Source organism: Rousettus aegyptiacus, unplaced genomic scaffold, assembly GCF_014176215.1.
Source record: "Rousettus aegyptiacus isolate mRouAeg1 unplaced genomic scaffold, mRouAeg1.p scaffold_m13_p_7, whole genome shotgun sequence".
In the NCBI taxonomy this organism is placed as follows: domain Eukaryota; kingdom Metazoa; phylum Chordata; class Mammalia; order Chiroptera; family Pteropodidae; genus Rousettus; species Rousettus aegyptiacus.
Window position 1 is genome coordinate 92585439 of NW_023416310.1, and position 22037 is coordinate 92607475.

At 43.8% G+C, this 22037-nt stretch overlaps 1 protein-coding gene across 7 annotated transcripts in view; it reads left to right on the forward strand.

Moving 5' to 3' along the window:
* The window catches only part of PPP2R2B (protein phosphatase 2 regulatory subunit Bbeta), a 383796-nt gene extending 374289 nt beyond the window's left edge, over positions 1 to 9507 (forward strand). For 4 of the 7 annotated variants that reach the window (XM_016126548.2, XM_016126550.2, XM_016126554.2 and 1 more), the window contains 2 exons: positions 2815 to 2906; positions 5499 to 9507. In XM_016126548.2, the coding sequence (XP_015982034.2) occupies positions 2815 to 2906; positions 5499 to 5778 (372 nt within the window). In that variant the 3' untranslated portion in view covers positions 5779 to 9507. The remainder of the gene's footprint in view (positions 1 to 2814; positions 2907 to 5498) is intronic. The other 3 variants (XM_016126545.2, XM_016126551.2, XM_016126546.2) reach the window with 2 other exon arrangements.
* Positions 9508 to 22037: the final 12530 nt, after the last annotated feature.

Sequence of the window (22037 nt, forward strand, 5' to 3'; positions counted from 1 at the left end):
AACCTTACTGTTCTGTCCCCTAATTATGTTAAAGACAATATTTGTAATACTTCTATAAAAAAAAATTTGGGTGAAGTAAATTAATATTCTCTCCCCGTATTATAATTTTGAAATTCCTTGACCACTGCAGGAGCCCGAGGAGGACTGCAGTACAGAAACCTGCTTAGCCAAGTATTTTCAAAATTTGTTTCTCCCTGCTCAGAACACTCACATCTGTGCCTTGCCTTATAAGTACACCACACAAGAGGAAGAAGTAGGGGGAGATACGGCTGAAAATAAAGATCTATTTTTCTCATCCTTTCCCTCCAAGAAGTGGAGCTGGAGTACTAGGATAACAAAATTGGCTTCCATTGCCCACTGGATTCATTCCCAGCTTGGCATCCTTCCCCTTCAGAAGCCCAGCAACTCTCCCTCTAGCACACTCGGCCCAGAAATAAGTCAACAACAGGGGCAAGAATCAGGCTTTCTTTCTAGAAATAAGACTGATCCTCGAGATCAAGATCTGCCAACCATCAGAAGGAAGGTTTACCCCCGCCCCCAATTCCCTTAACTCCCCCACCCCCTTTTGTCAAGGAAAGTCTGTGCTATTTTAGGGAAGGGGGAATAATAGTCAAGACCAGGGTTAAGCAAACCCGGAGGCCAGTGCTGACCACCACCTGTTGTAAATAAAGTTTTGCTGGAACGCAGCCCCTGCTCCCTTATGTATGACTTATGGCTACCTTTGCATTACGAGGGCAGAACCGAGTAGTTCCAACAGAGGCCACGTGGCCCACAAGGCTTAAGTGTTTACTGTCTGGCCCTTTGTAGAAAAAGTTGGTCAATCTCTGGTGAAGACCCAATCGGCCCTCTTTTTGCCCTCAGATGCTCTTCTGCTTTTATGCTCAGAAATTCTTCATCACTCAAGATTTTCACCCCTAAAAACAAATGGCCTTCTAGACCTGAGCCACTTCTAATATGTTCAAAAGGTGGCAAGAGAGAAAGGGAAGGAGAATGAGTTCATTTATAGCAAAGGTACCAAGCGCAGGACATAAGCATTGATTGCCCTGCCACAGATTCCCCTGTCACCATGGCACTGAAGCAGATACCCTGGCAAGGCCCAGAACTTTTGGAGAACAAGAGAATAAAGGTAGGGGAAGTTAATTTGCAGAGATGGAAATATTTACACTGTCCAATAACATAGAGCTTTTAAATACCCAAAACATGTAGTGCAACATGGGATGAATCTTACCTTGTTCCTCTGCCCAGTACTAAGCACACGGCTGATCCTCTGAGCTCAGCATCCAGCAGAACTCAAGTCAAGGGAGAAAGGGCCCAGGCTGCAGGGAGAAGGGAAATTGAACCATCACTCTTAATGTAAACAAAGTGAAACAATGCTTATCATAACATCCCTCTGACTTCACCCAATTCTATCTATCTCCCTCTTGGCCCCACCTCAGTTCATGATGGCGGCTCCTGGGTAGGACTGAGACCCCATGTAAGGTGAGGCTAATGAGGCAGAGCAAGTAGGGGAGGCAGAGTGCTACAGTGGTCAAGAGTGTGCACTTTGAAACCCCAATACTGGAGTTTAGTTCCCGTCATTTCCTATATGATCTTGGACAAATGAGGTTGTACCCTGTACTTCATGCTCCATTAAAGTGACGGTAATTATACCACCTACATCATAAGATGATTTTAGAGATGAAATGAGATTGTATAGATAAAGCACTTGGCTAATAACTAGCTAGCTCCTTGTGTATGCCTATTACTATTACTTCCGACTGGAGGGTTCTGGACGGATCGCCCTCAGAGAAAAATTGAGGCCAGGTTACTACTCTCTGAGCCTTATTCATCTGCCTATTTGGTATCTACACCTGAGCTGCTAAATGTGGCAAGAGACAAATAACCATTAAAATTCACATCCAACAACTTCAAGCGACCCTCAGTGCCTTCCAGCAATTCTGTTTCCCAACCATTCCCGTCCCCTGCCTCACTCTCAGCTGATAACCTGGCTTTGTGTTGCACTGAGAAATAGAACCAGGCAGGCAGGAATTGCTCCCTATTCCTGGTTGGCCCCTTTCACATCTCAGAGTCTGCTCAACTGCTTTGCTCGCATAGACATCTTCTAATTATCGTACCCAAAACCAAACATGGCACCTCCATCCTTCCGCTAGCTCCAGAGAAAGATGCATGAGCCACCTGTGACTCCTGTTCACAATTGATCCACCCATAAGTCCTATCAATTCTCCCTCCAAACGTGTCAAGAATCTGACCACTGCCCACCACAGCTCTCACCTGGGGCCAAACCATCCTCTGCCACCCGAGCTGTAACTGTCCCCCACCTTCGCCCTCACACTCTTATATTTCACAACATGGCAGGCCCGGGGACGTTTTCTGGGCCACCTCCCCACCTTCCTCAGAACAAAGGGTTCACAGGTCGTCTGCCCCACACTGGGATGAAAGCACGCCAAGGGTGTCAAGTTCTCTGCTCCATCCCAGGCACGTAGCACAGATTCGATAAATACTTGAATGAATTGTGTCTTCTAACACTCATTAACAAATCAGCTTAGAAAACGGGTATCTGCCACTTACAGGGCCCTGCTCTGTGCCTCTGGCCGCTTAAGCAAACTTGTGTAATCCACATGGGCCACATAAGCAGCTCACCAACCCATCTCAATGTCCCACGGTTAGAAAGGGCCGAGTCTGGGTTCAGACCCGGGGTCATCTGACTCAAGGCACAATTACACTGAAAGAGTTAGCAGCTTGCATCAAAAGAGGCAATGTTCACAGAAATTATTTTTAAGAATAATTGGCCCTGTCGCTGTTTCCCACCCCCAGGTTCATGACTACCTCCGCAGCAAGCTGTGCTCCCTCTATGAAAACGACTGCATTTTTGATAAATTTGAGTGTGTGTGGAATGGCTCAGACAGGTAAGAAAGGCTCTGTGGCTGGGGAACCTTCCAAAGGCGGGCCTTCTCCTCGCAGAGGCTCTGGGTGGTTTATACTAAGCAGGGTGCAGCCAAAGGGAGGTCAAAGCCAGGCCTCAAGGCATTGTAAGGGTCACTGGATGACCCTGAGGCCAGGCCTGGAAAGGAGGGAAGGATGTAGTGAGACCCTTGAATCCTCTGCCAGGACCGACGTTGGTGACCATTTAATATCAACAAGAAAATCCTACCTTTTACACACAAGACACCCCGAGAGCTAGGCCAACTTGCCTAAAATGAAGATCACTAATAATCCACCAGCAAATAACAGCATGAATAGTTCAGATTACTGCAAAGGATACTTTCTAGGTCAAAAATTATCTCCTGAAACTGCTTGTAGAGACCTGGCCAAAAGCCCTGTTGGTTCATTAGCGGAATTCTAGTCAGCCTCATTTATCAGTCCCGCAGTGTGATTTATTACTGTTTTAAGGCCTTGGATTTCAACAATACTTCACATTACCTCCCAATAGTTCATTTTTACTTTGACAAATACAGATGATTCTCTGACTTCCCAGAAGACTAGCACAGGCTACCAGGGCCTGTCCCCTGATGAAGGCGGCACCGGTGGCGGTGCTGGGAGGCACCGGAATTCTGTTGCGGCCAAGCACTCAGAGATGCAGACGTTTCGTGAGCACGAGCTGTCTCTGTCCCTTGTTTGGCCTTCCTCACCTGCGAACCAAAGTGAGCCCTGCACTTCAGCAGGCCTGGAAGGACTCGCCACAGGGCAAGGGAGCCCGAGTCACACCACCTAGTTGGTGTAGGGCAGGGAGAAGAGAGAGCAAGGCAGCCGTGATGTATGAACAAAAGCTCACGAGGGGAAGAAGCTGGCCCCAGTCCTCTTTTGTTGTTCTTTGTGTATAATTTATTAATTTGTTCATTGCTTATAATTAATACGTATTATTATTTATATATTTGTTGTTATTGCTCTAATTTCCCAGCTATCTTAGCTTAGAACGACACTTATTAAGCACGTACTATGTAGCAGACACCTTCATACGCATCATGTTATTTAATCCTGACCGCGATCTGAGCAGGTTTACATCATCCTCATTTTGCAGTTGAAGAAACTGAGACTCAGCAAGGTAGAACCACCTTCCCAAGCGCAGACGCTAGTCAATAGTGGAGACAAGAGAAGTTTTGACTTTGAATCCTAAGATCAACATTTTTTCCATAACGTCACAATGGGAAAATGTTATTTTTTGTTCAGATAAGGCTGAGAATTTTTGTTTTTTGTCTTTTTTTTTTCTAAAAAAGACTTCCTCTTACTGCTTAAAAACAAGCCAGGCCATGGTGGGGGAAGCCCAGAGGCCGAGTAGCTGAATGTTTATGCCCTGGAGTCTGGCAGATGTGAGTCTGGATGCCCACATCTTTGCCACCTAGTAGTGGCATGACCCTGCACAAGTTACTCACTTCTTCCCATATGTAAATCTCTTAGATGGGATAACAGAAGCTGAAATGAGATGCTGGTGGGGAAAGGACAAGGAAATAAGTGCTCGTTCTTCTGTAGAGACAAACAAACGTTTCACAGCAGCTGCTTCCAGGCCAGACTAACAAAATCAAACACCTGACTACTTTACCTGGCAAAGCTGACAACGTACCCCGAAACTTATCCCCCTGGCTGTGACCCGGTCTTATCAGTCTCCTTTACCTCGCCACACACCCAAGTCACAGGAAAAAGATGAGACGCTGTGCTCACCCATCCTGACCAGCCTCTTCAGGGTGCAGCCACTGTGGAATGTTGCGTGAGGAGCACTGTCTCCCCTTCAGCCTGTCACCATGTCCTAGCTGTCACCATTAAAGATTCAGTCCCTTGCTTCTGGAAGGCTCATGGCATTCACTGTTCTCTTGATCAATTGTAGATACACCTGAGAATGGATAACTCTTGTAAAATGCAGAAACCATCTGTCAGCCCGCTACAAAATCTTATTTTCCCATTCCGAATCCTTTTAAAAATTTGAATTGGTCTACTCTCTTCCCAAGTGAGGCCAGGGTGACATCATTTTTTAGATAAGTTTTCTGAAAAGGCCGAATTTAGAGCTAGTGCTTAGCAGGCGGAGGACGTGCCTGGGCCAGCGTGCTGTGCCATCAGCATTTCTCCCACTGGGCGAGAACACCTTAGAAGTCAGGCAGCGTGGAGTCAGTCCCCCTACACAAAGATTGTCTTCAAAGTGTTCCTACTTTCCAAACCCCCCTTGAGCCTCATAATCCTGATGCGACGTAGGAAGGGCTGGGATCGTTAAAACCGCTCACTCACTGAGCCAAGGAACCGAAAGGAATCCATGGAACAGAAGTAATTAACAAGGAGAGTTATCACGATCCTTGTTTCCAAGCCCAGCCCAAGGGTTTGTTGCTCTTAGTGATTCCAAGGAAAGTCAACAGTCACACTACAGAACCTGCCTGGGTTTTTGTTTGTGTTTAACAAAACGCACAGCGCCGAGAGCTGGCCGTGGGGTGGTGTCGTTTGCTCTGGTCGGCAGAGCTGCGCTGCTGCCTCTCTCCGTAGCACTGGTCACTCCCTGTTTCCTCTCTGCCTTACAGTGTCATCATGACCGGCTCGTACAACAACTTCTTCAGGATGTTTGACCGAAACACGAAGCGCGACGTCACCCTGGAGGCCTCGAGGGAAAACAGCAAACCCCGGGCGATCCTAAAACCGCGCAAAGTGTGCGTGGGGGGCAAGCGGAGAAAAGACGAGATCAGTGTGGACAGCCTGGACTTTAGCAAAAAGATCTTACATACGGCTTGGCATCCTTCAGAAAATATTATAGCGGTGGCGGCAACAAATAACCTATATATATTCCAGGACAAGGTTAACTAGGAGGACAAGTTATTATTACTTAATAATCTCACATACTGAATACTAGTCAAACATGTTTTTAAATGTTTCTTTGGGTCTTCATTTGATGCATTGACTTTAATTTCCCTATACAGGAAACAATTGGGATAGGATTAAAAGGAGTCCAACTTTCCCACATCCCCAGATCTAAGAAAATTTTGTTCGACCCTGTAGGTCCCGGGACACTTCTGTTTAGAATCGAGAGCTGCCAGCTAACAGTAACTATTCCGCAGTTGACCTGAATTTCTGATGCTTTTATTGCCTAGTTTTCTCTGGTGGGTCCAGTGTTTTGTTTCTAGGTGTCTGCTGAGATAAAATGAGGTTGTCTGTAGTATTTAAAGCGAAAAGAGATGTTTTTTTTTTTTAATTAAGCAATTCCATTTGATTGAAAAATTCAACAAAAAAATAAACACTGTCTACTCTTAGAGAAACTCTCCTTGTTTTGTGAAAAATCAGAACTCATCGGCATCCTCTGTCCCCACAGCACTGTATTTCCATGTTCCATTTTCTTTTCAACAATTTGGTTTGAGCCAGAGATTTATTTCACGAGGCTGTGAAGAGGACACAGAATGAGAAGGGAAGGGCCACATCGACATCGCTGTAGTCCTTTTTGTAAGCGCCATAGAAACAGCCTGAGAATTTGGCTAGGGGACACCATGAATGCTTCAGGGGACATAAAGAGAACACTTTCTACACGGCGCTTCTCAGAGTTAGCTTGGCAAGGCCACGTGGGGCCAGATTCCATCTGCTGCTTTGTTACTCTTGCTTTTTGTACTTTTAAATGGCTCCATATAATCCTCTACTTACACGTTCACTGGCTTTTTTTCTCTTCAACCTTTTCCAGCTTATTTATTCTATTGACCGCTAAAGGCCAAGCCCCAGTTGTTTATTATCTGGTGTTCTCAATAAAGCAATAAGTTGGAGGCACCGGCACCCCGTCCACGGCTCCCTGAGAAAGGCTGGCCCCTCCTTTTTGGGGGTGTCTCCTGAGCAGCCTCCCTCCCTTCCTCGTGGGTTTGGAAACCAAAAGTAACAATCCATCAACCTCCACTACAGCTAGAACAGAAATGGCCAATAAAAATGCCGATGCGTAAAATCTAATCGAGCACTTCTAATCCACCCCAAGCTCACCTTCTAGAATAGACCAGAAGGCTCTTTTCCTGCAAAAATGGAATATGGGAGAATCAAGAAGTTTTGACACTGGAGTGAAGTCTGTTTGAACCTGTGGAGGCTGATTTATCCTTCCCACAAGTTGAGGGTTCAGACTTAAAACTTCCATAAGGTTCTATGTGGCACACCCCTGGAAAGGAAACTAAATGAATTCGAAGGGCTTCCAAACCTGAAACGGAGGCTTAGGGAAGAGGGAGGAGGGACTCAGAAAGCGGGGTCTGGGCTCGGTGTCACCGCACCTGTCATGGTCACTCCTTTCCCTCGACTTCCATTTAGTGGGCAGGAAACGGCTTGAGTTTTTATTCTAAAAAGAAATTTTCTTTCACTGTATATTTATTAGAAGTCTTGGCTTTGAAGTGTAATTTGTTTTGAAGGAGAAAAAAATAGTGAAAGAACCATATTTCAATGCTCAGCTCCAATCTATTTAATAACAGCTTTTTTGGAAAGGAAATGACTATCTACTTAAGTGAACACAATTTTATAAGACGCAGCCCAATTTGAGAAACACTAAAATGTGAAAAATTACATCTCAAAATGGAACGAGCATGCATTTGAAGACGCGACTCTCTTCTCAGTGTTTCTCATCTTCCCTGCAGAGAAAACCTCTATTCGGGCAATGCGCATAAGCAGCCCAGGAGGAAACTCAGGATTGTGATATCGCGATACATAGAACGAACTGTGGATTACTGTCCTGAGTTTACTGTCAACTTCCTCAATGGCCTTTTCTCTGCTTCTGCAAGACTCAGCTCCTGTTTGTACCAGGTGGGGACTGGGCCGGATCACAGATTCTCAAACTTGAGTGTCAACCCACCTCTGTACTGTTACTCACTGAACATTTAAGTGACCTTTTTTAAAAGCAAGACTTAGCGTCCTCCCAAGAAATAATATTCCTGAAATGTCACTTTCAAAGTGCCAGTTATTTTTTAACATTCAAATAACTGCATAACCGTTAACATAACAAACATGGACCCTTGCCCCGCCTGCAACAGTTTTGTGAACACCAGCGGCATGCCGATCAGACTCTGGGACCCTGCGTATCTAATGCCACAGAACATTTAAGCCTTTGGAGGCATTGAAGAGTCTCAGTGGACATCACATACTGGAGTCAAGACTGCTCCCCAGAATGCATACATGAACAATTTGAGCCATAAATTTATGGGGTTCATGGCCTGCCTGTCGTTTATCTGTGGACTCCAACAAGCCCTACACTAGGCCACCATCCTCATCACACAGATGCACTGTCACGTCCAGGGTGGGAGTCACCTGCCAGAGACCTCGGAACAGCCATCCTCTCCTTTCCCCTCTACAAAGGATGCATTGGAACGAACACCCGAGACGTCCGGCCAGGAGCACGAGGCGGGGACCGTAGAGACCGGGCCTCTGGCAGCGATCACCACCACATTTCACCGCTTCCCTGCTGGGCCAGGTGCAGGCGTAGGTGTTTGACAGTTGCCGTCTCCTGCTGCCCGGTGCTGGTGATTTCCCTACTTGGTAGTACCCGGAAGTCAGTCCCTTTTCTAGCTGACACTGAAAGCTACCTGAAAGCCGACTTGCCACCTTTGCAACAGTTCGTTGGGTTCTAAGAACCTACAGTGTTTCATCCTGCAAAGCCTGCTGCTTGGTACAAGCCATCGGGTTACATGGAGGATGTCATGTGACTGAAGGAAAAGGGAGCCACAGCCTCCTGAGCTTTTAGTAAAATCATCCTAAATGCCACCGTCAGTCCTCGACAGTCAAAAACAAGCAATTCGAAGGCTGAACTCTGGCAGACATTCATGCTTTCTTATCCAGAGGAAGAAGAGGAGTTGGAAGAAACAAAGACGACAGACACAAGCCAGCACGAAGCAGCGGGCTATGCAGTGAACGGGCAGTGGGAGGGACCCGTTGGCTTCTAACATCTGGCTCCTGCCTTTCCTAGTGAAAGAAAAAAATGCGTCTTTAAACCTCTCATTGGTCTCGCAATTAACCATATCAGCATGTATTAGGCAACCAGCATGTGTAAGGCAGAACAATTGTCAGGTGGAACAAAGACGAAGCTAAAATTCTTTTAGCTCAGTGACCCGATGAAAGAAGTCAGCTGTGTCCAATGTATTCCTTTCGAACACTCCAGGGCCCATCATAATAAAAGTTAGACCCTCAAATACTCAATCACTGACAATGTGGGAGTCCACCCTCTCCCCTCCTTCAGACCTGGAAAGCAACCTTCCTTCCTGCCCCCCTCACCTGCCTTCCGTTCTTTTTTTCAATTCACTAACGACCCACCGCCTCCCGGGCTCAAGAAAGCCTTACGAGGCTTAAGAACGAGGCTGTGGGGGCGACACAATCGTCTGCAGCTTGAATGAGTTAACCTTTCCTAATTTACCCTCTTCCATCATGAACATGTATAGATGAGGCTGGTGTGTTTTAAACACCCCCTCCCCAAAGACACAGCAACTCCCACTGCAGGCTGGTTCCTTGTGCACCCGCCTCTTCCCCCTGTGCTTCTAAGTAAAGTCTCAGAAGCTGCTTTCCATGGAAGGGACTTGCCTGGTCAATGGAAAGACTACGGAACTCGGAGATAGTAAAGTTGGCTCCTGCTCCCGACTCTGCTGCTACATCACTGAGGAATTCGGGCAAGCCATTTAGTGCCTACGTCAGCCATGTCGCCTGTAAGATGGTCAGAAAGCCATTTGTCCCAGTTCAAAAAATAATTGCGAGAGGCCCAAGAAATTTATTATAACTGCTTTGATAAGTATAAAGCACCATAAAATAATAACAGCAACAACACTCACCGAGACTTCTCATTATCTCCTTCCCTTTGCCCCATGAGATCAATGCCAGTGTTATTCTCATCTTGCAAATGAGGAAAGATTCAGGTTGTCAACTTGGCCAAGGACACAGAACCAGTAAGAGACAGAACCAGGTTCTTCTACTCAAGGTTTCTGGCTCTAAAGCCAAAGCTCCTAAAAAACGGTTTCCAATGTACAATAGTAGCTAACATTTATTGAGCATTCATTATGGGCCAAGCTTTTTTCCTGTAAATTTCACATCCATTAATGGGAAACACATGTGTTTCACATTTACCTCCAAATCTCTAGGCGCAGATACTATTATTGTTCCCGTTTTACAGATAAGGAAACAGAAATTATATAACTTGATTAAGTTAATACAGTTCAAAAGTGACAGAGCCAGACATTTTAGTCAAACTTTGTTTCCTTTTTTCCATCTCACATTATATCTATATCTAAATATCTAGATATAGATATATAGAAATTACTTGATTAGAAAACAAGTCCCAGTAATGACCCATAGGTTCGTCAACATTAAACATTTGTTGAGTACCTGGTATGTGTCAGGCAGCCAGGCCTAGGGCAAGGGCTGAAGTTACCGAAATGTGTAAGGCCCTGGTCCCCACCCTCCATGAGATGACAGCCTCATAGGAGCGACACGTACGCTGTAAATATATTTACAGTACAATGAGGTGTGTCCAGAGCACAGAGATAGTACAGAGAAATAAATTGTCAATTAATCAGGACTGGTAAGAAAGCGGTTTCTTAGCAAAAGTGACGTGTGCACGGGGTTTTAAAGCAGTTCATTCAACAGAGCACGATATGGCGTTTCTCATAGCGAGACCATCGCAGGTGAGATTCTAAAGCAAGAGTGGACATGGCAGGGCAGTGCGAATAATGTTTCCCGAATTCTAATAAAAACATAATCCTTTTCAATTTGCAAGAACTGGCTGGCCCCTCTTTCTTTCATTCATCCAATAACAAACATTTACTAAGCCCCTATATCCGGGCACTGTATTTAAATGTAAAATAAATAGAAAAAAAATAAAAGGACACTATATTTACTGGGAACTTGTTATGTGATAGGCATTGGGCTAGGTGTTTTTATAAATCGTCATAATCACCTGATGGGTAAACATCTTATTCCATTTTTGTAAACAGGCTCAAAAGGATTAAATGACACTACCACGGAGACATGACCAGAAGTTTTGTCTAGATCTGTCCTCTTCCAGGTCCTGTACTTCTCCCATCCCCGTGATCGGTAATGCATAGCTACCTTGTCTCTTTCCACTACTCGCAAATAAACCATCTCTCTGTCACCAAATGTTGCCTGACAGCTGACCAGGAATACAAATGTGGTCTGTCACAAAAGCAGAGAGCAAAGTCAAGTGGCTCACAGAGGTCTCCAACCCCTGACCCTGACCTTATTATTACCATTTAACCGTCCCCCAATTTAGATTTTCCACGCCCCATTGGTTAAACTGCCGGTGGCAGAACAAGGCGATCTGCTGTCTCTGCCGATTCCTGCCCTGGATGCCGTCAACACAATAGTCACCGCTGGCCAGAAACAGAGGTTTAGAGACTGCCAGATTCCCAATTCACTCCCTACCCCTAATTCCCTAAATAGACAGCCTTGGTCTCCTAAGTGAACAGCTCCCACGGAGCCCTTCTCGCTCACCCATCTCCGAGCGCTTCCCCTCACTTGTTCTGATGTATTTGGTTTGGGAGTGGAGAGCATTTCTCTAGGACTCATCCTCGTGCCCAAACCCAGATACCACAGGGAAGTCGGACCACCCAAAAGGACTAGGATTCTTGCTCTGGTTGGTTAGTGATACACTCTCTCCTGGCCAGAGCAGTAAATTCTTGTGTGGAGGTCAAAGAGAACCCCGAGGAGGCTGGAGTAGAAAAGTGAAGGGTGAGGGCTGCCTCATTACCGAAAGGAAAAGCAGTATTTTGGGATTCTGAACAGTCATTCGTTGGGGTGACATGCATGCATGCATGCATGCATTCAATAAACATTGAATGGTTGATCATGAACTACTTGCCAAGCCTGTGCCAGAGTGGTCTGAGGAAGCTGTAGTGACAGTCCCTGTCCTCATAGGGCTTACAGTGTCATGAGAGAATACAGACAAAGCCACAGGCAATGTTAGCAGTAAAATGTCATGGCGAAGACCCCAGGGTGCCTGCCTGGGTTGAAATCTGAGCTTCATCATTTACAAGCTGAATGACTCCTGGCAAATTACACAACCTCTCTGTGTCTCAGTTTCCTTACTAATAAAGTAAGGACAAAAAAATGGCACCTATCATAAAATTGCTGTGAAGATTGAATGATTTAACGTACATAAAGCTCTTAGAATGGTGCATGGCCGACAATAAACACTCAATGCACATTTCTTGCTACTGTTCTCCTAGTTCTATAAAATGGCGTGTGTGTGTTACGATGGCTATGTCGGGGTGCCAGGAGAACAGAAAGAAGTACCACCTCGTCCAGATCAGAAGCTCCTAGGAGGAGGGGAATCCCACAGTAGAGCCTGAAAGATAAGTAGGTACCCAGGGGAAGAGAACAGTGTTCTAAACACTATACAAAAAAGAAGAAAGAAAAAAAAAAAGGCACACAGACCAAGAGGAGTAAGGGGACATAAGGTAGAAGGACAACAATACATGACAGGAGAAATAATAATGCATGGCCTTAGTGAGGTTCACACTACAGGGGTTCGCCAACAGCTAGGCTATGATCCACTCGATTGAGAAATTATGATTTGCATAGCTTAACAAGTACATATGGTCCAGGCACAGGGCATATATCAATAAACAGCTCAAGTATCTCCTCCTCAGGTGTCAAGAAGCCTTTTCTGACCACCCTAAGTTCCATGAGGACCAAGGCACTATTTGGTCTGTTCTTGTATTCCCAGAGCATAGAGAAGTGTCTGGTTCATAGTAGATGCTCAATAAATGTCTGTTGCGGGAATAAACAAATAAATGAGGAAGACAGTGCCTTCAGGAAGCTTACAAAATGAGCACTGTCCTATGGGGAGTATGAGTTATGGGGATGTTGGTATGTGGCATCTCGGGACTTCAGAGGAGTCAAGGAATTAAAAAGAAAAAAACGGGAGAGCCAGTGAGCCAAGATGCATTAGGAGCAAGCAACTGAGCTCAGGTTGCAGTGTTGGTTAATAGAGCACATGTGTCCCTGCCTGATGCATTACCCTCCCAGCAGTAGTTAGTCTTCTGGGACCCTGCAAAGCATGCAGAAAGGTTGACGGCTTACAATCAATACCATGTTCACTGATGCAAGGAGCAACATTATCACATCCAAGATATTACCCCCACATGCTGGCTCCAGCACTAAATATTCCCCATAACAAGGCTAAGGGAAGTGACAAGAGCTATTATTTTCAACCCTCCCACTTAAAAGCAAGAGATGAGGCAACACTTTTCCTGGACATTCTTCGAGGAAAGCAAACCAGTTCCCCCAAGGAAATTGCCCAAAGCTGAGCACATGCCTAATATGGCAAGACAGGCATGGGAGAAAATTGGCATTTTCATTTGCCAAGGTGTCTACAATAGAGAAGGGGAGCCTCTGTGGGCAGCTAAGAGGTACCACAATACATTAGAAGGGGATGGATGGATGGTCCCCCCCCCCCCCACCCTGCCATCCAGGTTGGCAGGGAATGTGCGAGGTGTAAATGCTGGATTAACATGCTCAAGTCACTCTAAAAAAACAACAACTTGACTCCTCCCAGTTTGGCATTCTTATTTTAGCTTCTCTGACTGTGGCATAATTGAAAGCCATATTTCATCTAAGCCAATGGTTTCCAGCTCTAAGTGCAGAAGGCTTATGAACAGTCAGCTTGAATTCATCAAAGAGAACAGAAAAAAAATTGCATGTTAAACAACTTATTTCTCAACAGAAGAAAGAGGAGAGGGTCATGTTACATAAAACTACAACACAGGCCTGCTGTTAAGTCCACTGTCACATGCCTATGATAGGACTCTACCAGGAAGAAGGGAAGGTGAGGGTACCAGGGTTGTAATCCTAATTCCTTGGTGTAATTGCTTAATGGCAGGCATCATTTTTCAGCCACTCATTTCCTCCTTGACAAGATGAGGGATAACACTCGTATTTTTCGCATTTCTTTTTGAAAAGGCAGAAAGGTTAATTAGTTATATTTGTGATGCTTCTTGATGAAAGAATCAGCTAAAACTCAAAGATGGGTAAATTCTTTGAAGACGTGGCAAATGTCATAGAAACTCACAAAGTGTCCATCATGGAAAAAGAAAGCTCAGTTCAAAAGCTAACTTTTTCCAAAACACAAAAAGAAAGCCATTTCAGGAATGGCACATGGCTCGAAGCTCTTCAATTGGACCAGCACAGGGATGGTTAACTAACTGCATCAGTCTCAGATGGTGTCTCTAGAGGGACATTGGGGAGGCTCCTGCAAGAACGGTGATTATAGCTGTTCCCTGTTTCCAGCATTAAACACATGATGGATTCTTAACATGACATCACACACATTCTCTCTCTCTCTCTCTCTCTCTCTCTCTCTCTCTCTCTCTCTCTCTCACACACACACACACACACACACACACACACAGCCTCAATGCCCCATTAATAGACCCTCCTTCATCAGAGACTCATCTCTGAATTGGCCATCTTTCCTATAAAAATGGTGGCTGTTTTCCCAGCCGCTGAAGGACACACCCTGGAAACAAAGGTTGTAAATTTTTTATTACATTTTATCTCAGGGCTGGGGATCCATCTGCAAGTTAAAACTCCACTGGCTTGGTTGATAATAAAGTTATATGACTCCACATAAGATTGTAACAACTTCCTTTTTCACCTGCTCATTATATTGCTCAGTCGCAATGACACTTTGAATGGAATAACTGTCCTGGTGACGAGCAATAATTAAACGTTATTCTTTGTGGAGCCATTTCAATGTACTCGAGCCCTTTCACGACCAGACAAGTGGTGCGGTCTGCCCACGCTGCCCAGAGAAGACCAAGACTGAATCCAGGTCTTATGAATCTCTAAGATCCGCTTTATGTCATTGTTTATTGGTTTGTTTTCCTTTTTCCATGTGCCTAAAAAGCAATGGGTCTATTCAAACTTTGGTCAAAGGTCTCGATTAGAAGTTTTAATTCCTACTCAAGAAGCACTCAGCACCTCTGTCTGTGGCACCTGCCGGTGCTGCTGAGAGGACTGTCTCACGCCAGCACTCACTTTATTCACATTAAATGTTATTGACCCACACAATTAAATGCTACTGATCACTTGCCTTTCTACAGATCTCTTTACGAAATAGTCATTCATACATAATCATGAGCCACACAGTGAACTACCTAGAAAAACAAGGCACAATCTCTGTCCTTGAAAAATACAGTCTAATAGGAAATACAATTCCAATAGCTGATTTTATTACAACATGGCTAATGCATTGTGAGAGATATGTGTGGGTTATTATGGGTGTACAGTTAGAGCATTTGCTCTCCTGAAGAGGATGAAATGAGTTAGTCCTAAAGGAGGATGGGGGTCAACCAAGTGAGCTTGAACATGAGCAAAGGCACATGGCTGAGAAGCCCCACCTACCTCTGATGACTACCAGCAGTTTAATTTTGCTAAAAGAAAAAACTCTTGGCTAGGACCAGCTCAAGTGCTGGTGAAGGACAGGCCCAGACTACAGAGGGTCATTTAGAGAGCTCAGACATCACTCAGCAGTCTGTGGAGTACCACTGGAAGATTTTAAGGAGAGAATTGACATAGTTGGAATTACATTTTCAAAGACCCTTTGGCATTTGAAGTGGACAAGATTGAGAGCAGGGAGCTATTCGAGTGGTCCAGGAAAAAGATGATGAGGGCCTGGACTGTGGATGAGGGAAAACCTGAAAGGTAAAAGCAGATAACTTAGAGAAAGACTTGATGAGAGCAAAAAGAGACGTTAATGAAGATGCCTTTGTGGACAGCTAAGATGATAAACAATGGCATGAACAGGGATGAAAACTAAAGGAATTAATAGGGTTTAGGGGGAGGAAAAGAGAAAGATATGGTGTCTAACTTAGACATATTGAGTTTGAGGGTCCCATAAGGCAACCAGGTGGAGAGAGATCCCTGGCAGGCATTGAGATAAAAAGATCTATCACCAAGATGTCACTGGATATGATGGAGAGTTAGTCATCAATGTGCCCTGGCTTTTGTGGAGAGTACACAGGATAAACATAGAGTGTTAGCTATGTTAGCTAAGGAGGGGGACTTAGGGAGCGACATGGTAAGGACTAGGTGATGTGGGCGCGGCACTCAAAGCAATAGATAAGGAAGCATTGGCATCATGAGAAGAACCAAGGGCAAAGGACATCACGGAGATAATGAAGTAGAGTTCCCTCATTGAAAACTACAGTTTCTATAAATCTAAGTTAAAAGAAAAAAAGTAGAAAACCAGTAGAAAAGTGGGTAATGTACTGAAGGCAACTCACAAAAGATTTCTAGAAAAATCAATGAACATAAAAATGTGCTCTGCTTAGTAATCAGGGAAAAGTAAATAGTGCTATACAGCCACACAATGAATGAACTTAGAAGGAACAACACTAACAAATGTTGGCAAAGATATGGCACAACCAGAACTCTCATACACTGCTGGTGAGGTCACAACCCCATCATTTCAAAAAATGATGTGGCACTATCTACTAACATTGGAGATATTCACACCCTATGACCCAGCAACATACTCCACTTCTAAGTGTATACCCAACAAATTTGTGCACGTGTACACCAAGAAATGTGTTCATGGCAACACTGTTCATAAATAAACTTAGAAAATAACACAAATGACCACGAAGAGAACATCCAAAAAAGAAGTTTCTTTCACAAAAACAAAATAGTACTAACAAAAATGAATGAGCTACAACTTTGCACAACGACAAGGATGAATTTTACAAATACGAGGCTGAGTAAAAGAAACCAAACAAAAGAATGTCTGTTTCATAATGACGATGACATGAAATTCGCCGACAGGCAGACTGAACTATAATGTTTAGGATGCACACATAGGTAAAATTACCAAGAAAAACAAGGAAGTGGTTGCTATAGAATTAAGAACAATGGTTGTGTTTAGGAGAAAGAAGGATGTGTGAGTAGGAGTGGGCATTCAGAGGACCTCAGGGAAGCTAGGGCAAAATCAACTTATCATTTTAAAGAGTTTCCCTTTATAATAATTTACTAAGTTCTACATTTGGCCTATTCAGTTTTCTGAGTGTTATATTTCACATTCTAGAAGATTTTAAATGGCTAAGAAAAGGACCCGAACACCCTGATGGTATGAGGGTATTTTATGTGGGAGAAAACAGCCCCGACTGCATGTAGGAGCCCAAGAGGGCATCACTGAATCACAACACAGGACAGTGTGTTTATGATGGTGATGGCGAATCATCGGGAAAATATCAAGCTAATTCTGTATTTGCTGCTGGACAAGGCAAGGAAGTATGAAATACATAACAGAATAAAGGAAAGTTAGGGTTTGTAGCAGCTACGGTCTTTGAACAGAGAGCCAGTACTCAGCCTAGGGATTGGGTGTAGATTCAAATTCTCTCCTTTTCAGAATTTTTCCTCATTTCCCCATATTTGATGGTCTTTTTCTTAATTGTTCCCAGAAAGAATAACCACTAATTAGTACCCAGCTTCTAGTCGGGAATAAGCATTCAATCAAGCAATCGGGGGCTGGAGACATCACCTTCCCAGATATCTGGGTATATTACTGAAATAGTTCCATCCAATACTTTCATTTACCTTATTCTATATGCTAATGCACTAAACAGGGCATTGTTTGTGAAGCCGACATTTGTTTTCCCTACCCAGAATGCTGCCTTCTTTCCTATAATAAAATTCCTAACTCACCCTTTGCATAGACCACTCTCTCCCAAAACCTGATCATGTACCTTGACTGAAACTGTCTTCACTCCTAGTTCTCTCCGTAGGGACCTGAATACAGTTCATAGATGGCCTAAATCAGGCCAATCAGTGCCAGCAAGACTCAGTTCTAGGGCTTTAAGCAATGAGAGAGCTGGATACGCTCTTGGTTGATGAATATGAACAAAAAAGGAGCAGCTACAGCCACCTTGCCACCATGTGAAGCCTGAGAATGAGAGAATCCAATAGAGCAGAGTGGTCGAGAGCAGGAATCAGTCGACTCTTCCCATAAAGGATCAGATTATAAATATTTAAGGCTTTGCAGGCTGTACAGTCTTTGCTGTCTCTACTCAGCTAGTCATTGCAGTGTGAAAACATCAATTGATAATACACAAATAAATGAAATAGTTTTCCAATAAACCCTTAATCATGAAAATGGATGGAGATAGGTTTTGGCCCATAGGCCACAGTTTGCTAATTTTCAGTTTAGAGCATGGGCTCTAGAAACATCTCGCAGATTGGGTCCTGACTCTATGACTTGCACAGTCCTGAACAAGTTACTTAATCTCTCTATGCCTCACTCTCCTCATTTATAAATGAAATTAATACCACCTACTGCATAGACGCATTATGAGGATTAAATGAATTAGGAATGTAAAGTGCTTCAAATAGTGCCTGGCACACTGAAGTGCTGTGCGTGCTAGCTGCTGTTACCACCACCGCCACCGACGCCACCGACGCCACCACCAACACCATCATCAATGGTGCCAAGAAAGAAACCTGGTTTTGTATCATTTGAGTCCAAGATGCAAATGGGCCATAAGCCCTTAGCCCAGGCTATTCAGTTGCATGAGGTAACTACTTTCCTTTTATGTTTCAAACGCTTTGAGCTAGTTTTCTCTTATGACTGAAAGTATTTCATCTGACTGAAACATGAAATCAGGGTAGGAATGACAATTACCTAACACCCCATTTCTTTACCCATCACAGACATCACCAATCAAACACAAGCATTTTCTCTCACTAAGCCGGGGTATTACTTTGAATGAATTGTGTCCCCTGTTCCCGAATTCATATGTTGAAGCTCTACCCTCCAGTGTGATAGTATTTGGAGATGGAGCCTTTAGGAAGTAAATGGGTTTCGCTGAGGCCATGAGTGTGGCAGCACCTCCTGCTGGGATTAATGTCTTCATAAGGAGAGGCATCAAAACGCTTTCTTCTTCTTTCTAGCTCTATCTACACACACCAAGAAGAGGTCTGTGTGATGACACAGTGAGAAGGTGGCCAGGAGAGCTCTCACCAGGCACCGACCCTACTGGCACCTTGATCTTGGACTTATAGTCTCCATTACCATGAGAAATAAATTCCTATTGTTTTAGCCACCTGGTCCATAGTATTTTGTTATGGCAACCTGGGCTGATCAAGACAGACATATTCACCCCCCAACACACACAGGACCCAAGCAGTTTCTATCAGTCAATTAAAGTCAGCACATGAAATGAAACCTCCTTTTATCCCTGCTTTTAGGTCATGAATTCTGGGGGTTTGGTCCCCAGTACTATTCACAAGCCTTATAAATGTTCTCTATGTATATGCTTGTGACAGAGAAAGAAATTTGCCAAAAGAGCTATAAATTTTTAGCTGCGTGGTTTCCATTTCTAACTAACTTCTCATGTGTGAGTCTTTGTTCCATTTCAAACCTATATTCTTTAAACTGCCTGCAGAAAGACTTGGAATTCTCCCACATTCTTTTTTTCTTTACCAAATACCTTTTCTCTTAGAAGGTTAGTAAATGCTTTTGCATGAGTGAAGTCATCAAAGGCCGCTGAAGAACAAGTTTCTTTTTCCTCTAAGACAGGAAGCGATAAAATTAATAGACTTTAAACTGTGCCGTGTCACTGATGAATGTAAGGTCCTTAGTCTACAGTGGAAAAAACAATTGCATAATTAACTTGATTTGTTTCACACTCAAAGAAAGAGGGCCTTCTGAATTCAGAATACAAATGAGTCAAGAAACTGGGTACTTTCTTTCTTTAAAATTTAATTAGCTTATTGCTAGCAGTATTCCATACTCCCAATTCTTAACTTACATGATGGGAATGCTGGTGCTACCACCTTGAAAAACAACTCTGCTGCATTCCTTCTTCTCCAATAAGTGGAGATACCATCTGTTTGTTAAGAAAGAATCCCCTAATAATTCTACAGCTGCCTATGAGCTGTCTGGAGCAGTGGTTTTTCAAACTTGACTATGCATCAGAATCACATGAAGGGCTACATAATGCTGGGCCCATCCTGAGGTTCTGATTCAGCAGGTCTGGTGTGGGACCCAAGAATCTGGATTGCTAAGTCATGCCTAGGTGATGCCAATGCTGTTGTTTTAGGGTTAATGGCAGAGAGATCTTGCTTTAGGCCATGGTTCTCTGGCAAGCAGACAGAAACCTATCTTCAGTAACCTCTGCTTTGTCAACGATGCCAAGAGAGAAAAACAGTTTCGTATCATTTGAGACCTACATCCCAATGGCCAAAAGTCTGTAGCCCACTCTATTTAGTTACATGAGGTAACAACTTTTTTTTTTTTTTTTACTTAAAACTCTAATTCATTCTTTACACCTAGTGCTCCCGGTTACAAGTAAGAAAACTAACTCTGACTCGACTGGCTTAAACAATACAGAAAGTTTATACCACATATCATCAAAAAATCTGGGGACAAGTTGGCTCCAGGGACAGTTAATTTGGCAGCTCAAAGACCCTATCAAGACAAAAGTGCTTTTCAGTGTACCAGTTTGACACCCTCTGTACATCCTCTTATATTCAGGGCTAATTGTCCTCAGGTCACAGTGGTTTCAACAGTTTGAGATATCGCATTCAGGCAAAAAACACACGAAGCAGGAGAAATGGGGAGCCTTCTTGAGAGCCTCTTTTGATCAACGAGGAAACCCCCAGCAGTTTTCTTAGACCATCTCCTTGGAAAAAACTGTGTCACAGTTCCATCCGTAAACCAGGCACTGGAAAGAGGATTGAAATTACCATGATGACTGAGACTAGCCGTCAACAAATTTTTTCTATAAAGTGCCAGATGATAAATATTTTAGGTCTTGTGAGCTATGCGGGCTCTGTCACCATCACTCACCTCTGTCTTGTATTGCGAAAGTAACCCTAGACATACATAAGCCCATGAGCGATTTCTTCCAATAAACTTTATTTACAAAAACAAGGTGTTATACTGGCTTAGGCCCGGTAGCCACCCTATGGTTTAGGACAATCAGGATCAATTTGTGAGTCACACTGAGGGAAGGATGGATTCCCAAAATGTGTCAGGGTTCTTCCAGCAAGGAAGAAGCAGGGAGCGACTTTTAGAAAGGACATTCAATGGGAATGTCCTTCCAGTCTCACTTGAAATGCTACAAGTCTTCACTAACTCATCTCAGGCTGACTTAGTCACTTCCCTCCTTCGAGCCTCTCCCGGGAACTCCCTTAAGTCTCCATCTGAAATTGTTGCCATGTAGCCAGCTGTTACCATAACTGTCTCCACGAATAAAGGACGGGATCCTTAAGGGCAAGGCCTGTGTTATGCATCTTTGTATTTACCCCTGTCACCCCTTCTAGCACAATACCCAGTGGACAAACAAACTAATGGATGGGTTCTGTCCTATGATCTCCTAGTGGAGGCGTTTTTCCCCTACTCCAAGATTACATTGGGAGCTTCTGGAAGAAGTAAATGACACATCGATTACACGTCTTATAATCATACAGAAAAACTAAGGACAGAAGCAATAAAATCCCTAAGCAGAATTCTAACATGTGAACAATCCTGGCTTTGGAGCATTACAAACTACATAATAAATGTTATTTAGAAATTAAATGAGAATTGGGATTTCTGGAAAGCTTAATATACAGGCTTTGAAACTTTGATTTGTGCTTGACTATGGTACTTCTAACTATCATTGTTATTATCGTTATTCATACTTATCATTTGAGCAACAACTAAATTCCAGGCACTGTGCTAGATGGTTTGCAAGCAAACGTTCTCCTCTAATGCCCCATAAGGAATAAAGGCTATCTCTCTCTTGTTTACTCCTATAATGTCCTCAGTGTTATTCCATTGTCTAGCCATTAGTGGGCTCTCAACAAAATAGCTGTCAAATGAGTGACCAACAATCCTCAGAAGAAATTATTATGCCCGTTTCAAACATGAGGAAACTGGTGCTCAGAGAAATTAAATGTCTTGCCTAAGGAAAGACAGATAGATGAGACTCAAGCCCAGCTGTTTCACTTAAAGTCCATACTCTTAACCGCTCGTCTGTGATACTTCACTTCTCATCCATGGAATGACCATATCGTAGTAACTTTTGGTCATTAAAAACTGGAACTTACATTGGCCTAAGTCTCTTACCAGCAGTCAC